The sequence below is a fragment of the Culicoides brevitarsis genome, chromosome 3 (genome assembly GCF_036172545.1).
Source record: "Culicoides brevitarsis isolate CSIRO-B50_1 chromosome 3, AGI_CSIRO_Cbre_v1, whole genome shotgun sequence".
Taxonomy (NCBI): domain Eukaryota; kingdom Metazoa; phylum Arthropoda; class Insecta; order Diptera; family Ceratopogonidae; genus Culicoides; species Culicoides brevitarsis.
In genome coordinates this window covers 18,036,383-18,059,178 of record NC_087087.1, presented here as the reverse complement: position 1 = coordinate 18,059,178, position 22,796 = coordinate 18,036,383, and the positions used below count along the sequence as shown (strand labels likewise).

At 24.7% G+C, this 22,796-nt stretch overlaps 2 protein-coding genes across 3 annotated transcripts in view; one reads left to right on the top strand and one right to left on the bottom strand.

The window, feature by feature from the left end:
- Nucleotides 1-14,179, top strand: part of LOC134833718 (uncharacterized) — a 28,041-nt gene extending 13,862 nt beyond the window's left edge. The window contains exons 5-13 of one of the 2 annotated variants that reach the window (XM_063848139.1): nt 4,492-4,540; nt 4,597-4,774; nt 4,834-4,949; nt 5,004-5,170; nt 5,858-5,986; nt 6,105-6,263; nt 12,045-12,248; nt 12,308-12,436; nt 13,366-14,179. In XM_063848139.1, coding sequence (XP_063704209.1) covers nt 4,492-4,540; nt 4,597-4,774; nt 4,834-4,949; nt 5,004-5,170; nt 5,858-5,986; nt 6,105-6,263; nt 12,045-12,248; nt 12,308-12,436; nt 13,366-13,745 — 1,511 coding nt within the window. In that variant the 3' untranslated portion in view covers nt 13,746-14,179. Of the gene's footprint in view, nt 1-4,491; nt 4,541-4,596; nt 4,775-4,833; nt 4,950-5,003; nt 5,171-5,857; nt 5,987-6,086; nt 6,264-12,044; nt 12,249-12,307; nt 12,437-13,365 lie in introns of both variants that reach the window. The other variant, XM_063848138.1, reaches the window with a different exon arrangement.
- Nucleotides 14,180-16,178: 1,999 nt separating this feature from the next.
- Nucleotides 16,179-20,121, bottom strand: LOC134835266 (uncharacterized). Its single transcript, XM_063850137.1, has 5 exons — nt 19,995-20,121; nt 19,618-19,926; nt 17,649-18,526; nt 17,119-17,393; nt 16,179-16,434 (listed from the first exon to the last, which is right to left on the bottom strand). The coding sequence occupies exons 1-5, from the start codon at nt 20,119-20,121 to the stop codon at nt 16,179-16,181; spliced, it is 1,845 nt and encodes a 614-aa protein (XP_063706207.1).
- Nucleotides 20,122-22,796: the final 2,675 nt, after the last annotated feature.

Below are 22,796 nucleotides of genomic sequence, written 5' to 3'. Positions count from 1 at the left end.
TTTTAAAATTTAAATAAAAATTTGAAATGCGGTTTTGTTTTTATATTTTAAAATAAGCTTTTATATTTTTCACCTTTTTAAAAATTTCGTACCTTTGTATAAAAATTTTGTTTTTAAAAAAATAATTAGTTCAGATGTAAAATCATCGCTTTTTGTCTTATTTCCGTATTTTTTTTAAAATTTTTTTTAGTACATTTTTTTAGTAACTTCCAATTTTATTCAATTAAAAAACAAAATATGATGAAAAAAAAGTTCAGACTAGAGCATCCAAATGTATTCATTTTAATTACAGTCTGGGGAACGTGGAACACCGTCACGTCGAAGCAAGTCTGAGGGTCCTCCAATTCCGAATGGACGATGCGTTTCGGGCTTTGTTGGTGGTTTAGGCGGAGGCGTCGAAGAGCACCCTGGCAAAACGACAGGAAAGGTAATAAGGCTTCTATTTTGTCTCAAAGCTAAAAAAAAACAAATCAAGGAAGTCAGGCCCACGTGCCGTAAATAGTGGCAAGAAAAAAAGTTATTTTTTTCGTTTTTGATTGGCTTCTATTGGATATTATTATTTTTTATTGACTTTTTTACTTTAATGTCTCGGAAACACGCACATGTCCCCCCTGTTTTTATTTTTTTTAGTGTTCTCAAAGCACCTGTAGGAAAGTTTCTCTTCAGACGGAAGAGAATGCACTTTTTATTTGATTAAAAAGTCGTTTTTTTATTGTTTGACTTTTATCCCCGATGCAAAATAAATAATCTAAATAACTTTTTTTCTCTCTTTTTTTTCATTTTCTGTACAAAAATCAAAAAAACCGACATTCGACAGGCGGGTGAGTCAAATGGGATTTTCAGAAAAACAATAGAAAAGCTCAGCACAGAATATCGAATACAATTCGTGTGGCCCAATGTACGACGTGCCATAACAGGGGGATCAGCAGAACGGGCAGATCCGCCTCGCAAATCTATATCGATGGGCGCCATTAAATCAGCACATACATATAATATACCGACAGTTCATAAAAAAAGAACAACTAATGAAAAAGAAGGTGCGCAAAATATAATGGACATTCATTGTTATTATCTCACATTCTCTCGTTCTACCTCTCTCTCTCTCCCTCGATACAAATTATTAAAATTAATTAATTAATTATTAACAAGTCATTTAAATTTATTACTAAACAATAACAAATTTCCATTAAAATGTCGCTTTTTTACATTTTAAGAATATTTTTTAGACAAAATACTCCCAAATTCCCACTTACATAATTAAAATATTTTTATAATCACCCAAAAATATTTAATACATTTTATATAAAAAAAATTATAAATATTTAAAAAAAAAACTTCAATAGTGTTCCTTTCCCGCAGTAATTAGACTTTTTCAAACAATTTCTGTACAAAAAATGATACTTTCAACACTTTTGCCAAAATAACTTATGAATAACCTTCTTCCAAACAACATTTTTATTTATTTTCATTATATTTATTATAATAATTAAAACGAAATCAAATTTCATAGCTGCAGCAATTAGATGCTAAATTGGACAATTCCCAAAAAGTTAGTCCCAAATCCTAAAAAAATCAAGAAAAATCGTAAAAATGCGCAAAAAATTGAATGAAATTTAAAAAAAATTCAAAAAAATTAAAAAAAGCAACTTCTTTTACATTTAGTTGAACAAAAAAAAATACCACACAAACACTTCAAAACCACATCAAACGACATGTAGGATGTTTTTTTCATGCACAATTATTAGGGCATGAAAAAGGTACCCTTGACACACACACAAACAGATTTTTTTGAGATGCCAATTAAATGATGATGATTTTCTGCGTTAAATTGGCTTAAAAAGTTAAAAAAAAAATTTTTTTTTAGAAAATTATCTCATTTGGCATAATTTTTTTTTATAAATTTGCTTTGCAACTCTCGCAGCTGCATTTGAATTTCATTCATTTCATCATTTTTTCGTCGATCATACACGAGTCACACGCATTTTTACACAAAATAACATTTTTTCCATATAAAAATTAACATATTTTGTATAATATTCATTCATTCTTTAGCCAGATATATAAAAAAAAATATTTGATTCATACATTCTCTCATGATTGTATCCGATATACTTGATGAAAGTTCTAAAAAAAAATTTAAAAAAAATGTCATCAAATCGCACATTGCTATTGAATGCACTAATCAACGAATTTGATGATTTTCAAAACGTGAGATTGCATGAAAATTAATTTTTTTAACTAAAATTTTACTTTTATTGTTAATCATTGGCTGTAATTTTATCATATATCATATATAAAATGTTCTATGCATTTTGTTTCCTTTTCCTTCATGTCTCAGTCATTCGCATCAAAATAGGCTTTGAAGCAAAATTTTTGCGAAAGATGAGACGAAATTTCATTCATGTCATCTAAAGAACGATTTTTTACAAGAAAAAGTAAGAAATTGTCATTTTTTCTGTGAAATCGTTCTTTTATCATTCTATCTCATGTTATACCAACATCAACTATATCGCATGTTACATTGGAATGAATTTTTAAAAATATACGAAATTTTGTAAATACTATATATATGGAAGAGGATCCTTGATATTACGTGAGATTGACTGCATGCATTAAAAATTCAACAATCGGAGGAGATTATTGAATACCGAAGAGAAAACACGATCATTATCATAATTAAAATTAATATTTAAATATTTTAAGGAAAGGAACCAAAATTTAGTGACTAAGGCAGGATTTGATTTTTTTTTGTTGAGAAATTTGCTCCTAAATATTTCTTGTGAAATAAAAATCTTTTTACAGAAAAATTGGAAATATTTAAAATTTTTAAAAATAATTTTTTTTATTATTTAAAAAATAATAATTTTTTAAATAATTAATATTTTAATATTTAAAAAAAAAATAAAATTTTTCAAGAAATAAATTTAATTTAAAATTATTTAACTTCAAAAAAAATTTATATTTACAATATATTTTTTAAATTAATTTTTTTTTTAAGATTTTTTAATTTAATTAAATTTTTAAATAAAGTAAGGACAAAAACGTCCCCTGCCGAAAATCCAATCAATGGGGCAAAATAAAAAAAAAAGAAAATTGTACATCCAGATATCATTAAATTTTCATTTTTTTTTTGCTTTTTTTTTGCCGTTTTTGGTCATTTTCAATATTTTGTTAAGAAATTTTCAAAATTTTTTAAAAATATTTTCAATTTTCAAAATTTTATGTTGAAAAACAAAATTTTAAAATTTGAATTTTTTTTTCTCTAAAAATATTTTCAAAAAAATTATTTTTCAAAAATTTTTGACGATTATTTTTTAATAATCAAATTGTTGAAATCAATCAATTTGTTAAAATTTTGTCATTTTGTATGAAAAATATTTCAAAACTTTTTTTTTATTTTTAATATTAATCAAATAAAACTGATTCAATTGATAAAAAATAAATAATTAGTACCTATATAATAAAAAATAATTTAATTAGTTAATAAAAAAAAGTTAAAAAAATGAGTTTGTTAATTAATTTAATTAAATTAATTTAATTTAAAATAATTTAATAAAAAATATTAAATATTTTCTTAAAAAATTATTAAATAAAGTGAAATAGTAATTAGTAATAAAATTAAAATTTTATGAACTGACTTAATTTAAAATAATAATCGAGCAAATTTCTCAAAAAAAAAAAAAAATTAATTATTTTTAAAAATTAAATTTTAATTAATTAATTTTAAAAGCTAAAGCGACAATCAAAAGAAAAATCACATAACATTTTAGTTTTTAAGTTAAAATATAATCAAAAACTAGTCAAATTTTTTGCATATTTAAAAAAAATTAATTAAAAAAATTTGTCAATGCAATTTTTGCTTGTTCCTTCAGCTTATAATCAAGAGAAAAATTTTTCTTTGGTGATGTTTTTGTCATTAACAAACTCTTTGACCTTGAACTTTTTGATGTCAACCCCAAAGAAAAATCATTCTCTGTATAGATTTACATAATTTAGCATTTAAGACCTATTTATGACTTGATTTAATTTTAAAATCATCTTGCACAACAACACCACACACCAGCCATAATTACTCATTTATTCATATTTCCTCTCTTCCTACGATGAAATTACATCACCTCAACAAGCATAATAATTTATTCACTCCAGAAGACACACATTTTGCTCTCTTTTTAATAATTGAATCATTTCCAAGTGACACAACACACACTTTTACACAAAACTTATGTATTTAAGTTCCATCATAAATCACATATTCATATTCATTATAAGCTAATCCTAACCATTAATATTAAAAAAAAACGTATAACCTCAGTAGATAAGTTGTAGAAATATAAGCTGATGTTGCATAGTTATATAAAAATTAATATTACCATATATTTATAGCAAAATGTAATTACTTTGATGTACATTTTTTTTCTTTGCAAAGCTTTCCAGATCAGAAATTCATTTATTTTTTTTTTCTTCTTTTATTTTTCCAAATTATCACAGCTGCACCTCACGAACTCGAGCCTTTATTCAGAGATGAACCAGATACAAAGTGAGTATTTTTTGACAATTTTTGTTTCAAATAAATGCTAATGAAATTTATTTTAGGCACGAAAAGCGTCACATTCGTCCAACGTATCAATTTGATAAGGAAAAGTTTGGATTTGAGCCCGATAGTGGCAAAGTTGGTGGCAAGTTGATGAATGGACATGCCAACCATCATGACAACAACAAGAATTGGGTGAAAGAAGTCCTCGAATTGCGTAAAAAGGCTGGTGAATACAAGGTTTGCTTATTAAATTTTTTTTCCAGAATTTTTTTTAAAGATTTTTTTGAAATTTTTAGACTCGTGCATGGGGAATCGAGATAAATCCAGAGCTAGCAAAGAAGCAAGCTGAAGTTTTCGATCAAATATCTCGAAGAAGTTCATTAAGTGCATTATCCTTAGAACCTACTATCAAGTGAGATTTTTAAAATTTGAGTTTTACGAAGAAATTTATTGATTTTTTTGACAGACCTATGCAAAATGGCACGAAGGAAACGAGCAAAAAGGACGAAAAGCCTCCTCGACCCCGTGTTCCGGGTCAGGCGCGTGCCGTTGGCATGGATCGCTCGTTGCCCGATGGACTTCTTATTCGCGCCAAGGTTGACAATGTTCGATATCACTTGGGAAAGGGCATTGGTGAGTCTCTTCTTAAGAAAAAAATAAAAAATTAGCGACACCGTGTCGATTTAACTTTTGATTTAAAAAAAGAAATTTAACCTAAAAAAATATTTTTTGATGCGATTTGAAAAAAATAAAAATAAATGTAAATTTAATTAATTTTTCACGAATTCTAACTCAATAAATTTAATAAAATTTTTTAAAATCAATTTAGGAAATTTTTTCTAAAAATTTTATTTTGTGAAAAAAAAGTAAAAATTAAATATAAAATTAGAACATTTTTGAAATTTAAAAAAAAAATTAAGTCACGTAATATAAAAAATATTTTTTCCAATTTTTTGTTAATTTAAAAATAATGCTAGGCCGCTCCAAAAAAATTTTTTTTTGAACTTTTTGTCCCATAAAAAAAATTAAAAATATTAGAATTCAAATTTTGAGAATTTTTGATGTTCTGAAATTTTTTTTAAATAATTTTTTGAAAATTAATAATTAAAGATTTTTTTGACTTGAATCTTATTTTTAAATAATTTTGATCCGAAAAAAAGCTTTTTCCATCTCTGATGATAATTGTATAAATTTAGGTCTTAAACTTTAATTTTAAGAAAAAAAATCGATGGGTAGAACGTTAATTTTTTAATTTTTGTTAATTTTTCTTAATTTTTTCCTAAAAATCAAATTTCCTAAAATTTCCCTTTAAATTTCCAGATGAAGACGACATTTCTCTCCTCATTTCGCCGACACGCGAAAAACTGATGCCAGCCATTCCGAAAGGTAGCCCACAAAAAACTGCCAAAACGATGAGTCCACGTAGCAGCCCCAAGAAACGGGTCAAGGGTAAGCCACCGTAAATTTGTCGTTTAAGTGTGTTCAATGTGTTCCAAACGTATCCCCCCTTTTTCCCCTTTTTGGCAAAAAACAAAAAAAAAATTCACAGAATTTAATTCAAATTTAGTGCGTTCGCAATCAGTGGGTCCGACCGTATCCGATCGCAGCGGATCGCCCAAGAAGCAAGTACGGTCGGGTAGCACGACAGGCGTGAAATCCACGAAACGAACTCCCGTTTCGACACCGACGATCACCGTACCGCAAGACGGTAGAAGGCCACGTCCAAGTGAGTAATTTTTTTGCTTGATTTTCTGTAAAAAACGCCAGAAACTTGAAGATTTTTGAAAAAATTATCACGCCAACACCCACAATCAGCTTCCAAGTCTCGTAAAAAAATTACAAATGAACAGAAATCTTTAAAAAAAACTTTTGTATAGAATAGTTTCAAGACTAAAACACAAAATTCAACACAATTTTATATCAAATTACGCTAACTTCTCTTAAAATACTGCAATTTTACCTTTTAAATGTACATTCGTAGTTTATAGAATTTACTTGAGTTGAATATATTTATCGATGGTATAACTGTTCCACTCGACAAAAAAAAAACTTCAAAAATCCTCAAAAATTAGTTTTTGCATGAAAAAGTGGAAAATTAACAAAAACTGTTGTCTATCGAAAAACTTTTTTTTGTCTCGTTTTCAATTTTCTCGTGACACGACACAGAATTTAATGAAATTTTTATGTTAATTTTCCACACGCTGACTAATGACTATATTATCTATTATTGCCGCATGAATGAAAAACGCTAATATCTTATCTTATATTATATATTCTATACATATTTATCATTATATATTATATTCTGTGACTGATTATCATAAATCATCATCTAAACTTTAAAAGAGCGTTTTATGGAAAATTACATAGTTTGGATGAAGAATCAATGTGATATGTGAATATATATAACTAAAAATGATACTTACTTGGGTAGTTAGAGTTTTATAAATATATTAGGAGCAGCAGCGGTTGTTTTACTCCCCCCAAAATGTTTTTCTGGTAAATGTTTTTCCCGCCGCTGTAAATAATTTTTTTTTTGTTGAACAACAAACGACGATGACAGCTAAAAAAGTCATATTTCATCTTCATCAACTTTTTTAATTGCTGATTTTTCGTTCTCCCGTTCATTTATTTGATCATGAGTTGAGTTTTGTTGGTCGAACGTGTAACTTTGTACTATTTTTTAGAGTTTTGTATCAGACACGAAAAGAATATTTAAGAAAAAAAAAAATTGTTTTCATTAAATATTAATATTTAATTAATTATTTTTAATAAATTTGTATCATCGACTTACAAAAAAAAAAATTCTAAATAATAAATTTATTTTTTTTAGAAAAATATATTTTTTATGGATTTTAAAAAAATATATAAAACATTAAAAAAATAACATAAATTAAATTAAAAATAAAATTATAAAAAATTTGATCGTTTTATGAAGCATTAAGGTTTTAAAGATTTTTTAATGTATTTATAAAATTACAATAATTTTACAAGAAGAAAATTTATTTCATATCTCGCAGAGTTAAAAATAAAAAAAAATCTTTAATATCTTCAATTGATCTTCAGTAAATGTATAAAAATTATTTTATTAATTGTTTAGTTCTAATATTTTTTTTCATTATTTTTAACATTTTATATTAATTTTGTTTTTAATTATATTTTATTTTTTATTAAATTAAAAATTTGTTTTAAAATTAAACTTCAATATTTTAATTTTTCTCGTTTTTTAGTTAAATTCTACTTTTTTAACTTTTTTATTCAATTAAATTATAAATTAATTTTTTTTATATAGAAAATATTTTTATTTTGTCAGATTTTTTGATAAAGTATTTAAATAAATATTTTTTATAATAAAATATTTAAACATCTCAAATATTTTTATTTATCATGTAATATTTTTTTTAATAATTTTCAAAATACAAAAAAATATTAAAATCGTAATTCAAGCTTTAAAAAATATTTTTTTTAAATTTATTTTTTTTAAATATTTTTATCTTTTCTGATAAACAAAATAAAAAATCTTAATTTGGTTAAAAATTTAATTTTTTTTACGAAATTGAGAAAAATCTAAAAATTAAATAGTACAAAAATACACGTTTTGGACTTTGTGGCAACAAAAAAAAAAGAAACGAACAAAAAAAAAAAAATCATTAAAATTATTTTCAAAATTAGAGAACGTATTTCACTACTTTCTTTTCTTTTTTTTCTCTCATTTTATTCTAGCATCCCTTTCCACTACAAAACAATCCCGTAAACTAAAAAGTAGATCTCTACCGCCTAGCAGTAGAGTCCACTCAGCTCCTCCCCTAGGGAATGCTTCTTCTGCTTCATTACCATTATCAAAACAAAATTTAACATTACCATTAAATTCACGCAATGTCTCGCGCAAACCGCAACACTCGATCGACACGATAAACGAAATAAACGCGAAACACGTTCCGAATTATTTGAAGAAAACCAAGGCATCGGCCATTAAGGGATCCGCTGGCACGCAACAACGTAAAAATTTGGATCAAAAACATAAAATGGCTGCGGAAAGTAAGTAGCAAATGCCTAAATTATTGTCTCATGCGTCACGAAAACCGCCGTCGTCGTCAGCTCCGTCGTCGACCTCAACGAATGCACCGGGAGCTGTTGCTACCTCGAGACCGCCAGCAACGGACCGGAAAGTGCCATTGTGGAAACAGGTAGCAACAGGTCCGCCGCCGTCGTCGTCGCCGCGCAATACTCGTGCCATGAGCAATAATTTACCGCAACAAAAACTAGAAAAATCAGTTAAGAAATCATCAAATATCAGTCAGGTTAAGCAAAAGTTCAAGAAACCAATTGACGCTCCGCCAGATTCAAATATCACTAAGAAAACTAATAGAGTTATCAATAAAGATCAGAAACCATATTTTACGTTAACGTATCTCACAACACCATGAAAGTAACTTTTCTTTTTAGTTTCCATTTTTTTTCGGTTAATTTTCATTGTCCGTCTGTTTAATTTGAACATTTTACACAAATTATCACACTTTTCACATTTTTACTTGTCCTTCGTCCTTTAGATTTTACCTTTTCGGTTCGATTCATTTGCTTTTTCGTTCAATTAGTTTGTAATTTATCATCGTTATCATTTACTCAGTGGGATGATAAGACATTTTTTGAGGCTTTGGGAATTTTTAAATAAGGCCTTTAAAATTTTTATAAAATTTTTTTCCAAAATTTTAATTATTTTTTGAGACATAATTTTAAAGATTAAAAATATTTTTTTCAGAAAATAATAAAATAAAATAATTTTTTTTAATTTGTCAAAAAATAATAAAATAAAATATTTTTTTTTTTTAATAAAACAAAAAAATATTAAAATATTAAATTAAAAATAATTTAGAATAATTCAAAAATTTTAATTTATTTAATTTTTTTTTTGAAAATAAGTATTTTGTAATTTTTAATAAAAAATAATTTAAAAATATTTTTAAATTAAATTAAATTAAGTACATTTTTCTTTAATTTCTCCAAATTTAATTTAGAAATTAAAAATATTTTTTTCATTCAAAAAAAAAAAAAAAATTATTTAATAAAAAAAAATAAAAATAGAAAATTATAGAAAAATATTTTTTTAATTTAAAAAAAATTGGAAAAAAAATTTCTATAAAAATTCGAAAGGCATTATTTTTTTTTAAATCTGCAAAACCTCAAAAAATGCATTTTCGTCCCATTGGGCACGTGCACTTAAATTGGGTGGCGATCGAAACATTTTCAGAATACGAAAAAATCATTCACTTTCATTAACTGCTTCGATTGTTGTTGATGTGTCTTTCAGCTTCGTGTCCTCTTTAAATTTTCCAAGCAGCTTTTGTGGTGTGGTGTTTACCATTTTTTTTTGTACATAAAAAAAAACATTTTTAATAAACACACAAAATTTTTGTCAATTGTTGCAAAGTAAAAAAAAAATTAAGCAATGCACTTTGAAAGTGCTCACAATGAAAAATTATTGAATTTTTTCTACAAATTTTATCATTTGTTACATTTTTTTATTGAAATTTATTACAAAAAGATTTAAAATTGTGTTCTTGTTCGCGTCTACAAGTAAAAATCTAGCGATTCTTAGATGAACATTAATATTAGAATGTAAAAAAGATGTCTATTTTGTACGTATTTTAAATGTAGGAAGTTGTCTAGTCAGCTTGAGAATGAGGAAAAAAATAAGATTAATGAATAAAAAAAAATTATAAATGTAAAAATTATGCAGTTAAATGTTTGATGTATTTACTTACTTACTTTTCTGCAGTCATTTTTTTATGTTTTTATTTTTATACATTTTTATTTCTTCTTTTTTGTATGTTCAAAATTTTCTATTCTTATAAACAAAAACTTTCACCCACCGCACACTATTTTTCACATTTATTGATCATTATAAATAAATTTAAGGTTGAAGCTGTAAAAAAAATTCATATTTCACTTTATATAATTTTACAATACTTAATTTTAAATTGAATAATTTGTTGATAAATTAATTAATAAAATTATAATTCATAAATAATTAAAAAATAATTAAGATTTTTTTATTAAAAATTATTTTAATTTTAATAATAATTATTTTAAATTAATTAATAAAAAAAAATAAATTTATAAAATTTATATAATTTTTTTAAAAATTATTTATAATTTATTTTTATAAAAAAATTATTAACTTAATTTAATTTAATTAAATTATTTATTTTATAAATTAAATTAAATTAAAATTAATATAATTAAATAAATTAAATTTAAAAAAATATTTTTTTTTTCTTTTTAAAATAATAAAATTTCATAATATTCTGTAAAGTGAAATAAATTTTTATTTATTGCTTCAACGATAAATAAATAAAAAAAAATGTAAAAAAATATTGAATTAATGTATTTATGTATAATGATCATTCTATTGTTCGTTCACACATATTTTTTTAATTATTTAAAAAAATAATAAAATTAAGATATTTTTATCTAGAATAGAACGTATAGAATAGGAGAATCACGAGAAAATCGATATAGAATTAGATCAAAATATTTTAATATTAACTATTTTAATAAAAAAATTAAATTTATAGACAAAGAAAGAAAAATATTTATGGCTAAAAATTTTCTTTGCTGCTTAGTTAGCTAAATTTATAAGAAAGAAAATTTTTCTAATATTAATATTTACTAAAAAAAATATATTTACAAAATAAAATTTGCTTTTATCATTCATATACAAAAAAAAAATCATTCGTTTTATTTCCACATCATTTTTTTTAATATTTTTTTTCTTACGAAATTCGTCATCACGTTTCCCAGAAGGTAACTTCATCATAAAGTGCCTTTTTCTTCAACGACCTTGTTCATTCATAATTTTTTTTCTAAAAATTTTTTAACGATTTTTTTCAATCTTCACAAATTTTTATTTTATATTTTCTCGCTTAAAATTTCATCGTCATCTATTTCATCATCACCATTCGACCGATACCGTGCTAAAAATGAATAAAAATGTTGATTCTTCATCTTCTTATGAAAGAAAAAAAAAGTTAATAAAAATTGTTTTAAAATAAAACTGGAATGGCTTTATACATATTTTTCTTTCTTTTATTAACGTTTTCGACATAAAACGAAAATCAATAAAAATTGTTTGTCACACACATCATTAAGTTCATGTTTATTACTTCTCTCACCTCAATAATAATAATGTTTAAGATAATAAGAAAAGTTTTTGATGATCTTGCTTATTTTTGTTCCTTAAAAAAAATAAGAAAAAAAAATAAATTAATTTATAAAATGTTCAGTAGAATTACAACGTCGAAACTCATAAGAAGAAGAATTAAGGGATCAACTTTCTAGTTCTACTGAACAAGCAAAAAAATAAAAAAAAGTCAAGGCACACATGCAAAAATTCGCTCTGTAATGGTGATGTTCTTCTCTTTCTTTCTTTGTTTTCTTGTGTTGTCTAACACCTTCCTCCCAAACAATCGAACAAAAAATTGCTTTTAACGCAAACACAAAAAAATAGCTGATGATGAGCACGACAGCGGAACAACAACTGGTCCGAGTTCCCTTCCGCATCCCGATGTAGAGCACATTATCAAGTCGCCGCCAGAGCCGACACGCGTCAAGTCGCCCGAGCAAATTTTGATGCGTTCACCGGATCCGGTCAACTGGACTGTTCCCTTGGACACTGGAAAGACTTTTACTGTCACGCAAAATGTTCGTGAAGGTAAGTTTTTGCTAATTTTTGTTTTTGTTAAAAAAATTAATTATTTTTTTTTTCTTTAGGGGACAATTCGATAAGACCCCATAGTGACTTCAAGGCGTCCACTCCGTTGGGAAATGCGCCATTGACTTCATTGCTAACGGTTAACTCAGCCCCTCCAAGTTTGGATGATCAACATAAAATGATGACAAGTAAGTTTTTTTTTTCAATGCAAATAATTTATTTCAAACTTTTGTGACATTTAAAAATCCAATAAAGAAAAAAAATAAATAAATAAAAATAATAATTAAAATAAAATTAATAATATTTAATAATTTAATAAAAAATTTTTTTTAAATATTTAAACAAAATGATAAACTAAAATATTTAAATGAATTAGAAATAATAATATAATAATAAATATATTAACTATTAAAAAATTACATGGAAGGTGCGGGAAATTTTAAAACAAAAGAAATAAAAATACTTTAAAAATTAAACTTAAATTTTAATTTATTTAATTTTTAAAATAATTTAATTTTTGAACATTTAAAAAAAAAATTCGATAAAAAAAATTATTGAGAAAATTTTTTTCCAATGAAAAAAAAAATTCAAAAAATAAATTTTGAAAAAGAATATGTTGAACATTCTGAAAACTCTTAATATTTTTTTCTCATTTTTTAATTTTATAGAATTTTTTAATTTAATAATTTATTTTTAATTTAATTAACCTTTTTTAATCATTTTTTTTCAGTTTTTTTTTTAATTCAAAATTTATTTTTTTTTTGAATTATTAAAAAAATAAATAGATATTTTGAAGTATTTTTATTTCAGACATTTCCCACACTTTCATGAATAAAAAAATTAAAATTAGGTATTTAAAATTTAATTCAAAAATTAAATTTATTTATTTAAAATTTAGAATTTTTTTTTTCGAAATAGAATTTAAAAAAAAATAAATTTTTAAAAATAATTAATTTAAAAAAAACTTTCATCTTTCATTCCTTTAAATTTTTTTACTGAAATAATATTTTTGACAATTTCTAAAATTTATACAAACAAAAACTTTGAAATAAAATTTAATTTATATAATTTAATAAAATCCAAAATATTAATTTTTTTCCTTTTCAAAAATTTCCAGCAAGTATTATTCAACAGACTAAACCAGAACAACCTGCTTCAACAACGACTGCAATTCCTGCTACTTCAGCCACAGCAACCACTACTACTGCTCCAGCTGCAGCACCAACTCCCGCTCCTACTGCTGCTATTGCTCCAGAAAAGCCGCCAGCTGCAGCTGCTGCTGAAAAACCCTCAGCTCCCGTTCCTGGCAACACTATACGCTGCATCGAGGACCCCAAATTCACTGCTGACATTAATTCACCATTGCCGCCTACAACAACAACAACTGCAACTCGTCCCACGAACAATGAAGTGATTGAGGAAGCACGTGACCGTTTCGACAAATACTGGAGCAAGCCCGAATCCGAACCTACTGACACCAAAAACGAATCGAAATAAACTAATTCATGTCTTTTTCGAAAATTTACTGAAAAAAATCGGAATACTTATTGATTAAAATTAAAAAAAAAATAAATAAAGGTTGTTTGTAGCTTTTGAACATGACAAAAAAATATAAAAAGCTAAAACTTTCATTCAATCCCTAAAAAAAATGAAGAAAAATTATTTTTTAGAGAGCACAATTTGCACCCTTTTTGAAAACAAAAATATATATCAATAGTAAGAGCTTGAGAACGTACAACAAAATGAAACTTATCACGTCGGTCATCGCATCGTTCAACGAGCGGGCACAAATTTATCGAAATCGAATGACGTTTCTCTCTCAGTTTTTCTATTTAATTATTTTTTTCATACTTTGCAATAAAAAAAAAACAACTTTTAGAAGAAATAGTTAAAAAAATTCATATAATCGATCAAAATATTTATTCAAATCAAATTCGTCACGTTTCCAACTAATTATCATCATATTTATAAAAAAAAATAAAAATTACAAATGAAATGAAATTGAAACTCGTCCAGCAGTTTTTCACAAAAAAAAAATAGAATAGACGAAACATCGCTTTATTATGATAATTATGATATTGATACACGACAAAAATAAATTTACAACAAAAAAAAAATATTTGCTTTCCTTTATTAATTATTATGAAATTAATGTAAGGCTAATGCATAGAAATTTGTAAGAAGTGACATAGAAAAAAATCTTTGAAAATAATAAAAAGTTTGATAAAATTTAAATAAATTAATAAAAAAAATCATACACAAATGGTTAGAATATAGACTGTGATAAACATCTATAGGTTCATTATAATAATGAAAATAATCTCATTTGAAAGAAAAAAATTATTAAATTATTTATGAAAAATTATTAACATCGTAAATTTTTGTGGCGATTTATTTGGTGGATAAATCCAAAAATAACGAAGAAAGATCGAATTTAATTTTTTTATTAATTTTTTTTACTAATTTTTAATTAATTAATTTATAAATTGTATTAAATGAAAAAATTTTAATAATTAATTTTTAATTATTGTATATTTTAAATAATAATAATGAATTACTTTTTTTTTATTTATAATAATAATTATATCATATTTGGTTTAAATTATATTTAATAAAAAATTGATTACTAAAATTTATTTTTAAATAAAAAAAAATAATTTATTTTTAATTAAAATAATTAAAAAAAAAATAAATTTTTTTTTAAAAAAATTTAATATATTTTTTTTAAATTTAATAATAAATAATAAATTATTGTTCAATTTTAATAAAATTTATTAATTAATTTTAATACAAAATAATAAATTTTGACACTAAAAAAATTATAACAAGTGATATTTTTTTAATAAATTTAAGTTTATAAACTTGCCTAATAATTTGATAAATTAATTTTTAAAAAATAGCTTTTTATACAAAATTCAGGCAACTATAACCCCTTGTCAAAAAATTTAGTTTTTTTATAATTTTTTTTATACAAAAAAAACATCACATATATGTTGCACTAGTATTGAGTGAAAAAAAAATTATCCACGTGATTTTTGATACATACGTGTTGTAATTTTTGTTAGATTTAAAAAGAAACTGAGCTTAATGATAAATATATAATGAGAAAAATATGTTACCAACACCCTGCCAAATACTAATTTTTTAAACAATTTGCTTTCGAACGTGAAATAAATATATGAATAATCATTTATTTTCTTAAAAATAGAATTTTAATGAGTGCCATTAATTTTTACTTAATTATTATTGAATATTAATATTTATATAAAACTACTCTGAAACACTATGATTATTAAATTTTAAATATTTAACCTGTTCTTTACCTTCAAATTCTAATAATAATTATTAAATGACAAAAAAAATAACTATAATAAATTTTAAACAAACATCATTCAATTAAATTCACTCATCATCATACCAGGATTTAAAAAAAAAAATAGAAAAAAAAACAAAACGTGTGGTAGAAATATTCAACTGAAATTGTTCAAGGATAATAAAAAAAAACTAATTTAAATGCTAAATATATAATCTTGAATGTGGAGCTTTTAATAAATAAATAAAAAATAAATAAATAGATAGGAATTCACACTAAAACTGAATTAGAATCCAAATTAATCTAACGATAAAGAACTTAAAAAGCAAACTATACGGTTTTCTGGTTGCAATCACCTCACTTTGATTCCCCCGTTTTTTAGGTATAAGTGATTGAAAACTCTTGAGGGAACGAAAAAATAACCTGCAACTCAACATTGATAGACATTAACAAAGAAATTATTGTTCAAGATAAAAAAAAAACTAATTATTTAGATGATGGACTAATAAATTAAATAAAAAAAATAAACAAATACTGTCAAAAGTAATAAAAGACAAAAAAAAAATAATATTCATAAAATAAAAATAATATTTAAAGTATTGTGCATACGAGAATTTCTATTCAATTTCCTCCAATTCCTCTACTTCGACTCTGTTTAATTTTTTGCGTTTGTGATGTTGGGCAATAAGAACTTCCATGACAAAAATCAGGAGTGAAATTGCGTAGCCGGAACCCAAGAAAATGAAGGCTGGTTGGACGTCGTGCAAGTTGATGGCGAAAAATTTCACAGATGATCCCGTGCAGCCGGGTTTCTCGGCATAAAATGGTTCCGTTACTTTTTTGAGGATGCCATGCTCGGTGATGCGGGATAAACTAGAATAAATTTGGGATTATTAAGTTTTTTTTAAAAAGTAATTAAGGCCGCTCCAAATTTTTCTCTATGTTTTTGTCCCCTGCCCCATTTCAATTTTATTAAAATTGACCATTTTGTGGTCCTTTTCCATACTTTTTCATGGAATTATCAAAAATTTTTTTAAATATTTTCAATTTTTAATTTTTTTTTCTTTAAGATATTTTACTTTAAAAAAAAAATAAAAATAAAATAATTTTTGACAAATTTTTTTTTTTTTTTAATCGATTTTTTTGAAATACTTACTTCGAAAATCAAATTTTTTTTAAAATAATAAAAAATATTTTATTTTCTTGTATTTCAAAATATTTTAAAATGTTTCGGAAAAAATTTTATTTAATTTTTGTTAAATTATTAATTTTAAAATAAAAATTTAAATATGAAAAATAATAAAATAAAAATTTTTTAATTTATTAAACTTTATTTTTTAAATATTTAAATGTTTTTAATAATTTATTTTTGATTTTTTAAAATTTAATTCAAAATTATTTTTTATTTTAAAATTAAATTTTATAAATTTTAATTTTTTTAATTTATTTAAGATTTTTAATTAATTTTTTTTTATTGAATTTTTAAGCTAAAAAAATATTTTATTACAATTAATATTTTTTAATTTATTTTTATTTTTTTATAATTATAATACTTACGCCACTGTTACAATTTCCTTATAAGTTGCATTTTTTCTTATCAAATGGTACGGCGAATCAACTTCCAAATACTTTAAACGATTTAAACGACATTTCTCATTTTGGTTATAAGATTCGGTAATAAATCGATATGCGTTCCCAACTTCTGTATGAAAAGCATACAACTCGTTCCGTACTTTCTCAATTCCTTTTTCCACTGGAATGAAATTCTTCGTACCGTCTCGATTGATAACTTTCCGTTCATAAATGGCTTTTTTGATGGGGTCACGTTGCATCTAACATAAAAAATTTAAAAAAATAATTCCGAGAATAATTCAAATAATTTTAAAAATTGTGTTTTTTAAATTAAAAATATAATTTTTTTATTTAAAAAATAATTTTAATAAATTTATTAATTATTATATTATTTAATTAAATAATTAATTATTTTTTATTTTAATTAATTATTTTATTTTTTTTAAATAAAATTAAATTAAAAATTAATTTAATTTAATAAAATAATTAATTAATTTTTTTAAAAGCAAAATTACCGCAAAATAAATCCGATTATAAGCCGCATCTTCCACTCCTAGCTTCATCTTGGACTCGAGCAAATCTTGCAGCGAATTAATTCTCTTACTCGATGATTGAAGAAGTGCCACAAGACTTGCTGCATAACTCACATACAACAACATCAAGGTAAAAAACGAGAAAAACATCAAAAGTCGCGCACTAATGCTGTGAATGGTGTTTGTGAATCCTTGTTGGCAGACAATTGTCAAAATCATGTAGAAAGATTCTCCCAATTCCGCCTTTTGTTCTTCTCGCTGTCTTTCAATTTTCACTTCCGAGTAATACCGAATGAAGGTGATGCCGACGGCAAGTACGGGAACCAGCAAAAAAGCGCAAATCCACGTGACCTGCGAAAAAGGCAGCAAAAAAAGATTGTCCGTGAACGACAATCGCGGATTCTGGAACAAAAACCAAACATCGGCAGCTGACGTCCGATAAACGTACTGAATAATCGACACGCGATTCGCCGTTACCCAAATTGCCGTTCCACTGATGTCCGTTTCACGGTTTATCAATTTTTGGATCATTCCGTTCCACGAGTTCGATGACTTGTTAAAGTAACCCCAAATGGTCTCGTACGAATAAACGGGAGTGGCGTTGAGAAATTCCAGCAGTTCGAGCGTGACAAAGTACGAATGCTTGGTGTTCGTGTCAATGTGACGATCGACGCCATCGGCCAGGTGATGTCGAGTGTCTGGCGTTGGGATGACGATGCAAACACGAATGGAGGCGCCTTGTAAGTCGTAACGGTCGCGCGAGATGAAAGATGATGCCGGTTGAAGAATTTGAAGGGTTTCGTTCGTCCAGACAGCGAAAGGTATGAATTGAGGAATACGATGGAATTCCTTCTTTGTCACTGTGGAATAAAAATATTATTCACGTAGAACTTTGGGTTTTGCGAGAAAAATGTACGATTTTGACAAAAATGTTTTTTTTTTCTTTTTTCTAATTTTTTAGGTAAGTTTTGAAATAAAAATAATTTTAAAAAATTAAATAAAATTTGCAGCTTAAAAAAATATTAAATTGTCTAAAATAAATTTTAATTATAATAAAAAAAATAATTAAATAAATAATTAAACTTAAAAAGTAAGTTACTTTTTTTATTAAATTAAATTATTATGAAGTTCTAGAATTTATTCGAATTTAATTATACTTTTTTTAAATGTAATTTTGTCCATATTTTTATTTAAAATAATTTAAAAATGATTTTATTAAATATTAGAACAAAAAATACAGAATTTTTAAACAAAAAAAAAAATAAAAAAAAAACTTTTAAAGTTTTCAATTTCTAAAATATTTTTTAAATAAATAAAAGGAAAAACCAGAAATTCAAAAGTATGAAAAAAGCCAAACTTAAAAAAAATATAACAGAAAAAAAATTAAAAATGTAAAATTTCAAAAAAAAAAAATTATTATTTAAACTAAATAACATTAAAATTAAATTTAAACTAAATTAAACTTTAAACTCAAATTTGGTTAGGTTAGGTTTTGTTTTATTATTAAAAAAAAATTTAAAAGAAAATTATAAAAAATCTGATTTTCAATTTTATTAAATTTTGTTAAATTATTTTAAAAAATTTTTTTTGAGTTCATTTTTATATGACTGTCGAAATTTAGATTTTTAATATTTCATTGATTTATTTATTTTATTTTTTTTTTTTTAATTAAAAATTTTTTTAAAAGTAATATTACTTGATTATTTATATTTTTTTTTTCCAAAAAAAAAAAAATTGTTAAAAATTTGAAAAAAATATTTTTTCCAAAATTCGGTCAAAAAATCAAATTATGAATTATTTTTTTATTAAAATTTAAATTAAATTTAATTTTAATTTTAAATCAAAAATTTCTTAGACTTTTTACTCAATTTCAAATTCAACTCATAAAATTTTACCACTCTGATTTAAAATATTTTTTCCCAAAATTTTAATTAAAAATTCATATTCTTACCTTTTGTAACCAAAATCTCTTTATCAACTTGTTCCTCCTCCACCAAATACACTTCAATGATACCTTCAAGCCCTTCCTTCCGCTTAATCATCTCGTGCTGCTCCTTCGAAACATTCCACAGCAAAATTTTATTCGTTACCATCATCTCCAAATCCAACATTTCCCAAAAACTCCTCGTCCCTTCGCACGCCAAGTCAAACAAAAGTGTCGCCATACTGAATTCCGGTCCATACGGCAAATTCGCGCTTGACGTATCCGCAATCCCAAAGGTCGCAAAGTTCATTTTCTTCAATAACGTCTGGCGGTAAGCTGCAAAAAAAAAAAAAGAAAAAGATATTTTTCGCTGAAATTTGAAACTTTATCTCATCTCATCTCACCTGAATCGTCGTTGAAGCACAAAAATGCGTAAAATTTCCTGTGGTATGGATTCACGGCTTGCGAAAGCGACTGCAGCAAATTAATATTAATAACATGACTGGCAGCAACATTCGCGTTATTTAACATGAAACAAAGAGAAAGTAAAGTAATTATTTTCATTCTCTCAGTTTAATGGATTGTTTTGCCACATGTAACACCTTTTATCCTCTTACTGATGCAAAAAAGGGCTTTGCTCGTCATATTTATGCCGTTTTTTTTGCATCAAAGCCAGGAACAAAGGATGCAATTATTAGTTTGAAAAACATTGTTAAATGCTTAATAATACGCTTTGCCAAAGGTAAATAGGGACAATTTTTAGTTTGTAGGCCATCAATTAGTCGCAAATTGCTCCAACTCATAAATTTTCGTTGATGAAAAATTCAAAATGTTGCCTCGGACGATAACTAGGCGCACATGTGAAAATAGAACGAAACCAGATATTAAAATAATAATGGTTTTGTGTTTAAACATGTTTCGGCCTTAAACCGATTTTCGACATGTATTGTTCGAGAGATTTCATTCCGTGCCGATGTTTTTTGCCTAGCTGGGGGATGTTTGATTTAAAATGTTTCGCTTAAATGCACAAATGCGAGAGACATTCGAGAAAACATTAGCGGAGTCGAGATGAGTAAATGTTTGTACATATTGATTTATAGTTGACATTTATTCAGAAGACACGCGGATGACATAACTGTGTTACCAGACAGACACACAAGCAGAGAGAGAGATAATCTTGTTTGACTTTAAAGTATCTTTTTTGTTAGCAATGTATGTTAGTCAAAGTAGTTGAAGTATGATGAGGACTTGTAAAATTATTATTAAATGTTAAAAAATATTTTTATTTATTTTTTTTTATTTTTGTTCAATAATTGTCAAGAAAATATGAAATTTTGCCGTTAAGGCCATTAAATTTAATTATTTCACTTTATGTCGCCCCCCCTCCGATTTTGCCGAAAAAATTCAGGGGGAAAAATAAAAATAATAAAAAAATAAGGAAAAATTTTGACATTTTTTGGTACTTTTTGATTAAAAAACGATAATAATGTCCAGTAAAAATTAAAATTATATAAGATATGAACTTATCTTGCTTTAAAAACGCATTATCTATCGAAAATTTGATGAAAAAATTTTTGAGTCACGTGACCATTTTTTTTATTTTTTCTTAAATTTTTATTTTGTGAAATTTTATTAAATTTTTGACTTAAAAACTTAAAATAATAAAAGTAAAAATTATTTTAATGTCTTCAATTAACGATTAACGTTCAAAAACGTCAAAAATTTAGTAAAAAAAATTAAATTTTTTTTTATTTTTTTTCCCCCCCCCCCCTTCATAAAAATCCTCATGCGACATAAAGTGAAATAATTAAATTTAATGGCCTAAAAAATTTTAAATATTTTTCGTCAATTTCTTGTTTTGGATCATATTTTAATTAAAATTATAAATAATTAGGAACAACTATAAAAATTTGAGAATCGCCTTTTGCTAATTCAATCAAAATTTATTATGTAATTTTTGAAATTTTTAAATTGAAATTAAAAATTTATTTCGAACCTTATCCGAAATATTTTTTTCAGAGTGGGAGGGGGAAATACTCTTTCATACAAAATGACGATTTAAACAATTTCTGGTCATTTATTTATTTCTTAGTTGTTTTTACGGTATTTACGTTGAATTTCATGATTTTAAATTAATCTGAGGGTAATTTTTGGTTAAAATTTGAAAAATAATTTTTATCAAAATATTTTTAGAGAAGAAAAAAAATTTAAGCAGCTCAACTAGAATTTTAACCTAAAATATTATAAAAATAATAAATAAGTATTAAAAATTAAAATAAATAATTTAAAATTAAATATAAATTATTTTAAATATAAAAAATTATAAGCTTCCTCATTAAAAAAGTTTAAAATGTATTTTTTAATAAAATTATATTTAAAGGAAAAAAAAAATTTAAGTTATTTTAAATCAATAAAGATTTTGAAAAAAATATTTTTTCTTCTAAAATATTTTGTCATTTTAAATAATTTTAAATTTATTAAAGAATAAAATTTAAAAAAAATCAGTTAAATTTTTGTATAAAGATTTCGTCTGAAAATAAAATAAAATAAGCTTCTTTTTTAACATTCGTCAAAATTGATTAAAATCTCAATTAAATGCAAAATATCACATTTTTTAAAAATGTTGTTTTCAGTGATGTAAATTTAAGACTTCACAAATATTAATTTTTTCTCAAACGTGAAATGATAAAAAATTAAATTTTAATAATTTTTTTTAAAATCTTCAATCATTCGCTCATTTGATTGAATTTCATTGAACGAACCATAAAATAAAAAGTCTCATCAGCCATGAATTAACTCAACGTCCTGCACGCAATTTAGATATTTCGCTCGATAAAACCTCGCATTTCGCTTCATTTGAGCGTCACAATGTCACTTTTCACCCGAGCTACCAAGTCCAGCGATTTTTCCGTTATCGATCCGCGGCACTTTTGTCATAAATAATTTCCGGTTTTCCACAAAATCAAATACAAAGGCAAACAAAATCGAGCAAACCACCACCATATTATTACCTCGTGAATCGAAATTTGTGTTTGCAAAGTAATGAATATTTGAAAAACGAGATTTCCTAATTGGCCTCGCAATTCAATTCACAAAAGAGAGACACATGCACAGCACACAATGAACCCTCATGTGCCTATAAAAGGCAACATTACTCATTCGTGTTGTGACATTCGTTGCATTTTGTTTTATCTCGTCGATAGCAA